At 44.7% G+C, this 12,063-nt stretch overlaps 1 protein-coding gene across 6 annotated transcripts in view; it reads right to left on the reverse strand.

The window, feature by feature from the left end:
• Positions 1–12,063, reverse strand: part of MPRIP (myosin phosphatase Rho interacting protein) — a 78,835-nt gene that overhangs the window by 27,110 nt on the left and 39,662 nt on the right. For 3 of the 6 annotated variants that reach the window (XM_069734711.1, XM_069734712.1, XM_069734713.1), the window contains exons 5-10: positions 11,402–11,486; positions 10,405–10,600; positions 10,154–10,304; positions 2,517–2,652; positions 2,032–2,136; positions 1,266–1,322 (exon numbers count right to left, since the gene is read on the reverse strand). In XM_069734711.1, the coding sequence (XP_069590812.1) occupies positions 1,266–1,322; positions 2,032–2,136; positions 2,517–2,652; positions 10,154–10,304; positions 10,405–10,600; positions 11,402–11,486 (730 nt within the window). Of the gene's footprint in view, positions 1–1,265; positions 1,323–2,031; positions 2,137–2,516; positions 2,653–9,874; positions 10,305–10,404; positions 10,601–11,401; positions 11,487–12,063 lie in introns of all 6 variants that reach the window. The other 3 variants (XM_069734708.1, XM_069734709.1, XM_069734710.1) reach the window with 1 other exon arrangement.

Genomic DNA, 12,063 nt, shown 5'->3' on the forward strand with positions numbered 1-12,063 from the left:
GAGCCAATAAAGTTGCAAATTGTTTAACCTTTCACAACACAATGCAGAGAATCCCCTCGGCCGACATGCACATGAGGATTTAATTTAATAGACAATGAAGCAGTAAGGACTGAATGAAAGGGAGGAAGCGGCGGAAGAAGGATATCCACCAAAATAGAGCGTTGTTTGTGCTCCTAGCAAATGTGAAATCCATCTCTCAGAGGCAGCAAGATGTTGTAACCGGATCCCTCCCAGTAACCTGGCGTCCCAGAGGGCCCCAGCTGGCTGCCGTAATAAGGTCATGATGCAAGTACACTTCCCCTACTGCCTCTGCTTGTAAACTCACAGTCTGCATAGCTTGTAGATGGCATCACAACCGCAGCCCGGAGCAGCACGCTGGCAGAACCTCACTAGTACTCCCGAGAAAGTACCACCCAAACACAGGCAGCCGTTCCAGGTTATTACCATGCTGGGCACCGGCTGCAGCGGGTAGAGAAAAACCACATCTGTGCAAGTGACGGTGGGCTACTGACCACCTACAGCCAACACATGCCAGAGGGCAAATACAGATATAAATTACCAGCGAAAGCTTCCAGCCACACAGAATCAAGCCCTGAATATTTATTGACACAAAGCCCCTTTACTAGGTCCACTGCTGCTCTTCGCATCGGCTGAACACACCGATATCCTAATGTGTCTGGGGGAGAAGGATCAGTCATGTCTGATTCCAGAGTGCCAAAACAAGCCTTAAAGACTAGGGAAACCACTAGAACCCCTGGAACCAACAGCGCTTTCTAGAGATCTCAGCCAGGAGAGGATGGTCACTGAAACTGAAGCGTCACCTGTCAGACACAGCGGGCAGGAGGAAATGGGGCAGAAGAGCTGCAAGTGCAACGCCCCGCTCCAAAAACGGAGGTGTACAATCAGCCTCAAAGATTGTATACAAAGGTCACTAGTTGGGGGGCATAGCATCCTGATGACCGGTTCCCTTTAAATTAGTAAGGGTTCTGCTTATGGAGATCCAGCTGGTATAGCTTGTCTGTCAGGCAATGGGGAAACGTATGAAAATTAGCTCTCCTCCAAAACCTATAGTGTTACCCATAGGGGGCACTGTAAGATATCCCTCCTTATGGAGAAAAGTCATAGGTTACCGCCTGTTCTGAGTGTACGCAGGCCCTTACAGTCCCCCATTGCAGAGTCCAATGCTGCCACGTGTCAGGCTATGGCATATTTTCATTGCACAGACCCAGTATGACTTCACCAGCCAAGACCATGTAAAAACTCACCTGCCCATCCTGATACTGCTTGGTTAGCCAACCCTTCTTGAAGTTCAGAAGATCAGGCTGCAAAAAGAGACAACATGGAAATTACCAGATGTAAAAATTCCATAGACCAAAAGGCTTCACCCATCCATTGATAAGGAGATGGATTACAGTAATGATCTAGGTGGCACACTATGGCTGCCCATGCTGGGGGTCTCCAGAGAATACTGTCGTCTACAAACCGGCTCTCTCCCTACAAGTTTCATGATTACAGTCCACTCATGTACTCAGCCGCTGAAGTATCAACTCTCCCTCATATATATAAGGCAATCATGTGACTGGGACCCCAGAATAACCCTCCATTCCCAAGGATACTAAAATACATTAAGGATAAGATGATATGAGGGGGGCAGCCAAATTGTCAAAGGGTTATTTTCACCAAGAAACAACCCCCAGCGAGGTTCAGGTCTGAATTAGGTTCTCAAATTAAATAGCAACAGGGCTGAACTGCACAGACGTTTTGATGGGCGCCTTCACGAGCAGCTTGCCAGTTATTTGCAAGGATTGGGTTTGGTGGTACAAGCGAGACGTGCCTAAAATATCTTTACATTAAGAAAAACACTTGTGGAACAAAGAGCCCGATTCCACCATGTACTCCGTCAGATGACAACACTAGAAGTCCATGTGACAGATGGAGAACAGCTGTGGTCAAACGTAAAGCAGGACAGGAACTATAAGATGATATTTATGCGGGGTTTTGGTGGAGACACTCAAGTCTGTCTACAATTACCGTCATTGAGGACTCTGTGGATCGGCGGTCCAGGGACTTGGCCCTTCGGTATGGTGACATAGGGCAAGCGGACACATCGGGAATAGAAGTTCCCCCTGTCTCGTCCTATTAAAAAGTGGGATACAAGGAGAGGGGGAAATAAAAAAACAGATCAATTACAACTACACAGTGATTTATTTTTCTAGCACTGTACTCTTTAAAAACAGACGAGATGGATAAGTCAAAGCAAAAACTGGAATATGAAAATGTCAAGCAAAAGTCACCTCATGCATGGTGTATTTCATCTACACAAAGTAGTTAAAGAGTGAGGATAGGTGGTGGCCGAACAGCGGCCATTTAATAGCCCGTTTACAAAGGTCGACCGTGCTCTCCGTGATCGGTAATGGATCATTCTGTGCATAGGCTCTCATCTGATTACTCAGGTCGATATACTGCAGAAAACACGCATTTACATCAAAGCCGACGATCATTTGAATGTTTCCCACCCTTTTCCTTGGAAAGGTGCGTTTCTCACTGCGGCCCTGCCGGGCCTCGCTGCTGGGGACGGCGGAACAGCTGGTCTCCATGTGTTCTGCCTTCTCAATGTCCAAAGCTTCAAACTTCTCAATGACCAGAGATCGCCTGAGAGAAACAAGAAAGGGCGGAGGGGGAAACGGGAGATTCTAAAAAATATATACAATATAAGCAAAAAATATGAAAATATATAAACTGATAACTACTCGGTTAAAGGGAACAAGTTAAACGTAAGCAACGCCAACCTCATCGGCTGAGCTATATCTGACAGATCAGACACACTGCGTGCCATCATCTGGACTGGGCTGCCAGGAAGTCTGGATGTAGATGGGTAATGAAGGAGCAAACATGGAGGCCGCACCTGGATCCAGCGCCCTGGTCTACACCAGCAGTCGTTTTAGGACGGAGGACCATTCATCTTCCATCATGTACAGAATTGCTTTTGGATGGGCAAACGTAAACCGTTCATAGCTGGTCGTTGCTTGCATTTATGAAACAACTGTATTAGCGATTATCCTCCACCTCTTTCTATAAAGGACTTGTTTTAATAATATTCAAATCAACAATGGCTTTATACATGGATATACAGAGATCCGTAAAACAGATGGTGTGGCTTATGAGTGTCACCTTCGCACAATGGATGCAACCATCGAGTCAGCTTCCTTCATTTTAAGTTTTCCTTTTTCAATCAAGTTGCCAAAAATTTTTCCTTCTCCTCAGCCACTACATATGTCACTGGAAAAGCTGGATGAGAACCAATTTTGCAATAACAACTGTCAGCCATCTTTTAATAAAGCTTAACATAACTGACAGCCACGCTGAAGGTGACGCAGCTTTTTCAGAAATAGATATAACCGAGAAATTGATAAATAGAATTATTAATAACTTGATGAAAGAGGCAAGACCTCACACTATTAGTATTAAGCAATTGGCTGCATTTTTTTTTTTAAATATTTCTACCTCCACCCACAAAATAGCCGCCTCCACCACGTGTATAGATTGCATGTGACAACCGGCAATGCTCATATACATCTCCATACAGAACGAAAAAAAGACAAAAGTGCTCCAACTTCCCACAATGTGATCTGAGGTCAGGGGGACAACATGTGCTTTTCATTAAGGATTTAGGAAAAAAATAATTCAAGAAGGAGGTGAAAATGTCCTAAGGTTCCTTTCTGTTTAATTAGCCCCCAAAATGGAATAATAATAATGTTAAGATGTGTGTGACTTGAGTTGTTCGGTGCCAAGTCTTTAGGTGAACATGACTAGGCCGTGTTGTGATCAGCCGTCCCTCACACTCCTGGAAGAGGAGGTTATTGGCCCCCTGTTAACGAGATCACAAGGTTCCTTTAATAAACCGTCTGTTCCCTGCAAACGTTTTGATCTTGCACAGTTCTAAGCTGTTAAATCCCCCGTCTCCTCCACGACTCTGGAGCCTCTTGTTAAACAATTGGTGAATTCTCTGCGGGATAGTGCCGGGCCTTACAAAAACACAGATCAGGCTGTCGCACAACCTGGGCATGGATCAACGTCATGGAGAGAGCTACATTTTTATTTAATGGGATTCCGAGTAATGAAGTTGGACCACCTGCACGGCAAATCGGCAGTCCCACTCCTGTAACCATTTCCTGAAATTTATAGTAAAACTCTGGCTACCTTATTCCCCCTGACTGGCCTAGATCCTCATGAAAAAGCAACAAATTGGAAATGCCGAAATCCAGCATCAGTCACAGAGTCCTGCAAGAAGCTGGGGGACATTCACCTAACTTGGACGGACAAACCGATGAGCACCGTCCTTTTTAGCGGCTGAACTGACCCAGCGTTAAAGCTTCGTTATTCCTTGTGAGATCTATAGATCACTTTTGTCTTTTCCTTCTGATTTCATTTGAACAAACTTGACAAAACATAAGTAACCATAACGCCGACTAGTTCACGAATGGTTACACGTTCCATAACTCACTGCACACCAGATGTGATTATTCACATTACACAAGATTATAAAAGGGATAAAAACGATGTCATCTTCACTACATTACTGGCCAACTAGAGACGACTAACGAGATGAGCAGATCTATTCGCAGGGCCCTGAGAACATGCTGTCATTACTGGCTCCTCTCTTGATTAGTCGGCCTGGCACAGCGTCATTGTCACTACCAGGGCTGTAGTCGGGGTCATTTTGGTGGAGTCGGAGTCTGTCATGGAAATTGAGGAGTTGGAGTCGGAAGCTTGGCTTACCGACTCCACAGCCTTGGTGACTACATGACATACATATCGGGCCAGGCCGGCTAATCAAAAGAAAAAAAAACTGGAGATTGCGACAGGTAGGAGGCCATTTGTAAGGCTTCTGATCTGCCTCCTTGACCAGGGTCTTGTCATTTTACTCACTCTACTACTACCGTAAATGACCAATTTCGGAATGTCAACAGAATAATTGATTAATTACAACTATATAACTGCTTGGACTAACATGATAAGGAAAACGCACTATAGTGGCCAAAATGCATTAGATAAAAGTTGCCCAAAGCCAATTTTTGTCTGGATGGGTCAATTAAGCTCGAACTCAGACGGCCAGACTTTCACTCATGGCGACTACCTCATTTTTATTTTTGGAGGAGAGGGGTTAAACCCTTCCCGGTTTGTAAGGCTGGGATTTCCAAATCTCCCCTGATCGATCTTGTTGGAGGAAAGAAGAATTGGGTTGGCTTGTTGAATTTTTAACGCCCGATCCTTCAGTTCTTCTATGTTTTAAGAGGTCGAGAGAGGTAGCCGTTGGACAACTGTCGTCTGAACGACCATTTAGCCAAGATGTAAGGGTACCATAATGTCTCAGCATTGCAGACGCAGCAATGTGAAAACACTGCATCTTTCCAGCGTTACTCTCCTGCCTATTTTGCAGATCATGCTTAGAGAGACGAAACTGCATTTTCATGGTGCTGCGACATCTGAGAATTACACAGGCATTATTCTAATTAATGGCATCCATATCAGATCGACCGAGGTAACAATATTAGACATATTTTTATATATAAAATCCCACCAAACCGCTCAAAAAACACAGCTATTCTGCTCCTCTCTTCCATTTTGTTCTGCATCGCTCCATTGCAGAGATACTCACATTTATTGTTTTTGGAGCGTAGCATGTGAAATCTCTGTTTGTAGTGCAACTGGGCATTTCTTCAGAGTTTTTTTTTTGTGGAGGTGGGGGTGGTGTAATTTCATCCTCCCATACTCTGGGAATCACAGCTTGGAAGCTCGCCTAGCAGTCTCAGATGCTGCAATGATTTGCTGCGTCTGGGAGGACAGATGAAAGCACGACACCTCCCAAAAAAAAAAAAAGACCATGAAAAATTGATCCGTTGCACTACAAGCAGAGATCTCACATACTGTGCTTCAAAAGCAACAAATGTCAATATCTTTGCAATGGAGCTATGCAGAGTAAAATAATAAAAGAGCAGTAGAATCAGGGGGGCTCAGGAATTTTTAGAAAGCATTAATCTCCATTTTTTGAGACCACTTCTCTTTAAATGCATGCATTTGGGTTTAAAAATCATTTTTCCAGTTCAGTTTCAGTACAAAATACTGCACTATTCAGCTTTTACAAGCAGTTTCCCAGCACATTAACTATTGATGTGGTTTGTGGTCAGCTGAAGAGTTCAGGAGAGAAGATAAAAGACAATCTCTCCCATTGGAGCTCACTGACAGATTCTCAATTGACCCATTCTGTAGCCAGCGACCGACTGTGCAACAGAAAGATTACTGAAGGCCAAACTGTGCAAAAATGGTAATGAAGCCCAATTACAAAACTAATTCCAAGCCACAAATACATGCATTTAAGTAAGAAAAAAACCTGTTTCCTACGATGGAGAGCCGCTTCAGATGGCCACGACAAGCCCAGGAGGACGTTGCTGGTTACATTGAGTTATGGAACATGCTGCCTTTGCACCAACATGCATTAAACAGAAGCCTTTTATTACCCCCAACATCATTCTCAATGGCAACGTAATAACAAAGGCACTTTTTTTTTTTTTTTTTTGGCTTTTTTGTTTCCAGTAACTTAGCACCGGCCTTCCCAGGCAGCCAAAGAAGTTGGAAAAAAAAAAATCAGAGTGAGTCAGTAGAGGAGACAGCAGGGGTGGGGAGGAAAAATCAGACTGGTTTGTTTTTCCTAGGAGACAGAAAGTAGTCACATCTCTTGTCTCATAAATTCGGACACTAAGACGAGATGGCAGCGAAGCGGGCTCAGAAAAGATGGCCATCTCACACAGCAGCACAGCAGGAGGAGGAGAGCAAGAAGACCTGGAAATAGAACAAGGCTAGAAAGTGAGTGACTGAACTAATACAAAGAAGGCGAAAAATCAGTTATCAATTATCAGAGCAATCAACATTATTAATATGACAAAATGCATAATCATGATCAATCAAAACACATCTACTGGTGTTATTGGTAGAGATTCTCATTAGTCTGGACATGGGACGCGCTCATTACACAGAGACGTGCACAGACAGGTAGCAAGTGTTCATCACCTGCCTTGCTGAAAAATCCAAGTTCAGGGGTTAGTAAAGGAGAATTACAGTTTACATATAGAAATAAGCTACATAAGAAGTCACTGTGTACATACATTACTGATCCTGTACTGATCCCGAGTTACCTCCTGTATTATACTCCAGAGCAGCACTCACTATTCTGCTGGTGCAGTCACTGTGTACATACATTACTGATCTGTACTGATCCTGAGTTACATCCTGTATTATACCCCACAGCTGCACTCACTATTCTGCTGGTGCAGTCACTGTGTACATACATTACATTACTGATCCTGAGTTACATCCTGTATTATACTCCAGAGCTGCACTCACTATTCTGCTGGTGCAGTCACTGTGTACATACAGTACATTACTGATCCTGAGTTACCTCCTGTATTATACTCCAGAGCTGCACTCACTATTCTGCTGGTGCAGTCACTGTGTACATACATTACTGATCCTCAGTTACCTCCTGTATTATACCCCAGAGCTGCACTCACTATTCTGCTGGTGCAGTCACTGTGTACATACATTACTGATCCTGAGTTATATCCTGTATTATGTACTCCAGAGCTGCACTCACTATTCTGCTGGTGCAGTCACTGTGTACATACATTACATTACTGATCCTCAGTTACCTCCTGTATTATACCCCAGAGCTGCACTCACTATTCTGCTGGTGCAGTCACTGTGTACATACATTACTGATCCTGAGTTATATCCTGTATTATGTACTCCAGAGCTGCACTCACTGTGTACATACATTACTTATCCTGTACTGATTCTGAGTCCACTCCAGAGCTTCTATTATAAGTCTACTCCCCTCACAGCTGAACTCTAAGAATTTGGTACTTGCTCAGCACAGAGCTTGTAGCGATCTGGACCCCTGTAGATCAGATGTTCAGATAAAGCCCTTTATGATATATTTTGACACATTCCTTTATCTCAGGATGAGCACAGAATTAGTGTGCACAGGATTTAAAAGATGATTCGACTTTTTATGCAGAATAAAACTATATAAAATGGCGATTAACAGTGGACCCAGGATTGACGTGCACAACCGCCAGCAGCCATCTTGGAATTTGAACCGTCCATTCGTTTGGAAAATAAGAACTGAAATTATTTAATAGCACAAAGCGGTCCCCCCAGAACGTGCATTGGACCCCCGTAGAAGGGTCAGCAGACAAGATGGCAGCCAGCGCTGGACGACACTGAAGCACAAGAAGAATCAAAGCCTTTTCGGTGCGAGAACTCCGTTACTCCTCGATGCCGAGAGCTTTTGGACCCGTGCACACTCCTGGCCATGGCTGCGAGACTGAACAGCTTTTTATCTTTATGTCCTGGCACCGAAAAGGCTTTAAAAAGTGTAATAAGCAAAAGAAAGGAAGCGATGCAAAAAAAAAAAAAAAAGGGGGGCCCCAAATCTAGGCATGCAGTGGCTTTCGGTGGCCCGTTATGGCGTTGTACCTCTGCAGAGACACAGGCGGCATAGCCGTGACCTACAACACGATTTCCCAGCCACAGCATTATCAGATAATCGGCGACCTTGCTGCGGCTCCCCCCTCATTTGGCACACATCATCTGGTGCTGAAGGACAATACGTGTCCTAAATAGCTCTGCTTGGGTACACAGCGTCCGTCGGTGTCAGGAGGGACTTGGACGAGCAATCTCCAGCTTTTCCCCGTCACCTTCCCCTAGTGATACGAGGACCCTTGGGAGATTGACAGACCACCGAAGAGCACCATAAGCGTGAAGTAGTGCGCATGCAGACAGGAGTGGCGGCTTCAGCGCTCTTTGCTCACTGGTCGATTCCCTTCAGAGCTAATATTTACCTATACTGAACCCAGTGTAGAAATATCTGCTCCGAGAGTAAAGCAGAAACCTTCCAGGGAAACATCAGCTCACGCTCCGAAAAGCTGCATTCTTCTGGACAGCTGCGAGGACAAGTCAACACCTGCAGACCCTCAACACCTGGAAAGCCAACCATGCATTGTGACCGCCGCGCGGAGTTAGTAGGGCGGTGGAGGGAGCAGGACTGAACGTGGGGAGGGTTAAATCGGCGAAGTTGGAGTTAGTGGGTTAGTACGGATGGATGCAATGGCAGATAGATACCGGACTCATCAGCAAGTCAGGCGCTTGTGTACAGACATTATCTTCAGCAACCGTGGCTCTACGGCAGTTGTGAAATTACAACGCGCTGGGAGTTGTAGTTTTACAGCCACTAGAGACGCACTGGTTGCAAAACAGAGGCATACATTACTTACAATCTATTATGTTTTTGCATATGCAAGTATTGGACAAAAACATTACAAGCCAGAACCAGCCCTGATCTGGCCGATTTCCACCTTCAGGAATTATGTGGCTGCTGCAATCATGCATTACGAATTAGCTTTCTGCTCCCACAAGGGGCTGGCAGCGCTCGATCTATGGATTCATGCACTGGGCCAGATGATGGGTATATTAAATCTCTGCAAGAGGCCTGTGGGTGCACTGTGTGAAAACGCTCCTACGTCATCTCCACAACACGTACCGACCTTTTAATAATCCAACCTTTGCCTGTCTATTAGGTGCTGTCGGTTTGGAAAAGTGTATCCAGGTCTATAACATTCCCTCCCCTCCTAAATATGGAAACCCCTTTATGCAACAAGTAACACTTTAAAAAAAATACACAAAAATCAAAAGCAATCCAATAAACCCTAGACATACCCATCCAATTGCTAGTATAGTGACCTCACCAAACCCCTACTACATTTGAGCCCCCCCAAAAAATATCGACACGAGATGAAGGATAACATGGAGCTCTCACCTTCTCTGCTGGCCAAACAGCCGTGCCACTTCCTCCCTTCCTGGGCTCCGCGCCCGGGTTTTCTGTTCCAGTCGCTTCTTCTCTACCTGGAAAACCTCCCTGTGAGTGATCCTGCGGGCTCGGGGTACATCAGCCAGGATGACGTACTCCCGATTGGCAACATGAAGAAGGGCAGCTGTCGTTCCGTTACTGACAGGAGGCTCCCGAGGCTGGCAATGGCTGCTACCTGGGAGGAAAAAGGGATCTTGCTCCGGGTTGAATGCACTGTGGACACTATACCTGCTGGGCGCATCGGGTGTGGAGGGCGAAGGTGGGCTCTGCGGCTGTTCTTCAGATTTCAAGTCTTTCGTCTTCTCTAATGAGAAATAGCCGCTTTCCACTCGAGTCTTGCGCCCGCCATCAATGCGATCTCCATTCATCAAGCTTCCGTCTAATGTAAGGGCAGCAGAAGCAAAGACATCAGGATTAGACTTATTAGTACCCCACATCTGTCAATCATGCCAAACGTCCCTAGTATACAAGATACTGACCGACTTTAACATCGGGCGCCGGCTCATTTGGGGACGAGGGCATGTGGACTGGACTCTGGATGGGACTGTTGCCAACGCTTTCATGCCCATCTCTGCCCTTTGCTTCCTCTTGCCAGAGAGTGGATTTGGTGGCTGGAACCTTCTCTGCACTGGGTATCCCTGAGCTGGTCGCTGCCATTTTGGCAGGTCCTGGTTCCTAAGATATAAGGGAATATAGTTGATAAATACAGAGGATAGTATTATTTTTCCACCCATCTGGTGACCATGCTTGCATCATGGATGAGGGTGCCACAATGTAAAAATGAAAGGGTCTCTAACGGCTATGTGGGTGACTGAAGGAAAGCAAATTTTTGGTGCATTGGGACATTATGCTAGATACTGACGGACCGAAGAGGACCCAGGGTGTCTGTACATTTCAAGACAACCTCAGATGGAAAGCGCTGACTGCAGAGGGTGCAGAGTACTATGGGGGTCACCATCTAACACAAGTGGGTTCATAAAACCAAACACCAGTTAACATTTTGCACTGACCCATTCATAAATTGCTCGGACCACATACGTTATAATAGGAGACTGCAAACCATCACATGCACCACGCTGGCATCTGCACATCATTGGCACCAACCCCTCGGGACACGTTACTGAACTGGCGCTCCCACGCAGCAAAAGGCGGTCAGATCGGGTGAGTCCGAGAAGCAGCTCACCATTACTATGTATAGCAAGAGCCACTCTCAGGACGCAGGACCCTCAATCTCTTCATTTCACTGTGGGATGAGTAAATTCCTCTGTAGTTGCCCCACTCTCCCACCCACGTTATCAGAGAGAAGAGAGAGGAGACCAGAGCTGTTGTAAAGAACATTTCGCTCCCCCATTTACTTAATACAGCAGATCCCAGTTACAGATAAAATCGCACAACAGGTTAATGATTTCATGGCTAACCCAACTGGCTGCCGAACAACTACAGAGAAAAATCACAAGGAGCTGCATGTTGGCTTACCTGTGGAGTGGGGGGCTCAACTTTCCTTTTCTTCTTCTGATTCTGCTTGTTAGTCTTGGGATACACGATCAGCATTTCAAGCCACCTGAACAAAGTAAAGAGATCACAGTAAGAACTTACAATAAAACCGCAACTTACATACTCAGCATTAAAGCTACAGCAATCCAAAGTAAAATGGTTTTACTATATGAACATGAATTTAACTACTGTAACACTGCTCCTATGTACAAGAATATAACTACTATAATACTGCCCCCTATGTACAGAATATAACTACTATAATACTGCTCCTATGTACAAGAATATAACTACTATAATACTGCTCCTATGTACAAGAATATAACTACTATAATACTGCCCCCTATGTACAGAATATAACTACTATAATACTGCTCCTATGTACAAGAATATAACTACTATAATACTGCTCCTATGTACAAGAATATAACTACTATAATACTGCCCCTCTGTACAAGAATATAACTACTATAATACTGCTCCTATGTACAAGAATATAACTACTATAATACTGCTCCTATGTACAAGAATATAACTACTATAATACTGCCCCTATGTACAAGAATATAACTACTATAATACTGCTCCTATGTACAAGAATATAACTACTATAATACTGCTCCTATGTACAAGAATATAACTAC

The sequence above is a fragment of the Ranitomeya imitator genome, chromosome 7 (genome assembly GCF_032444005.1).
Source record: "Ranitomeya imitator isolate aRanImi1 chromosome 7, aRanImi1.pri, whole genome shotgun sequence".
NCBI classification, from domain to species: domain Eukaryota; kingdom Metazoa; phylum Chordata; class Amphibia; order Anura; family Dendrobatidae; genus Ranitomeya; species Ranitomeya imitator.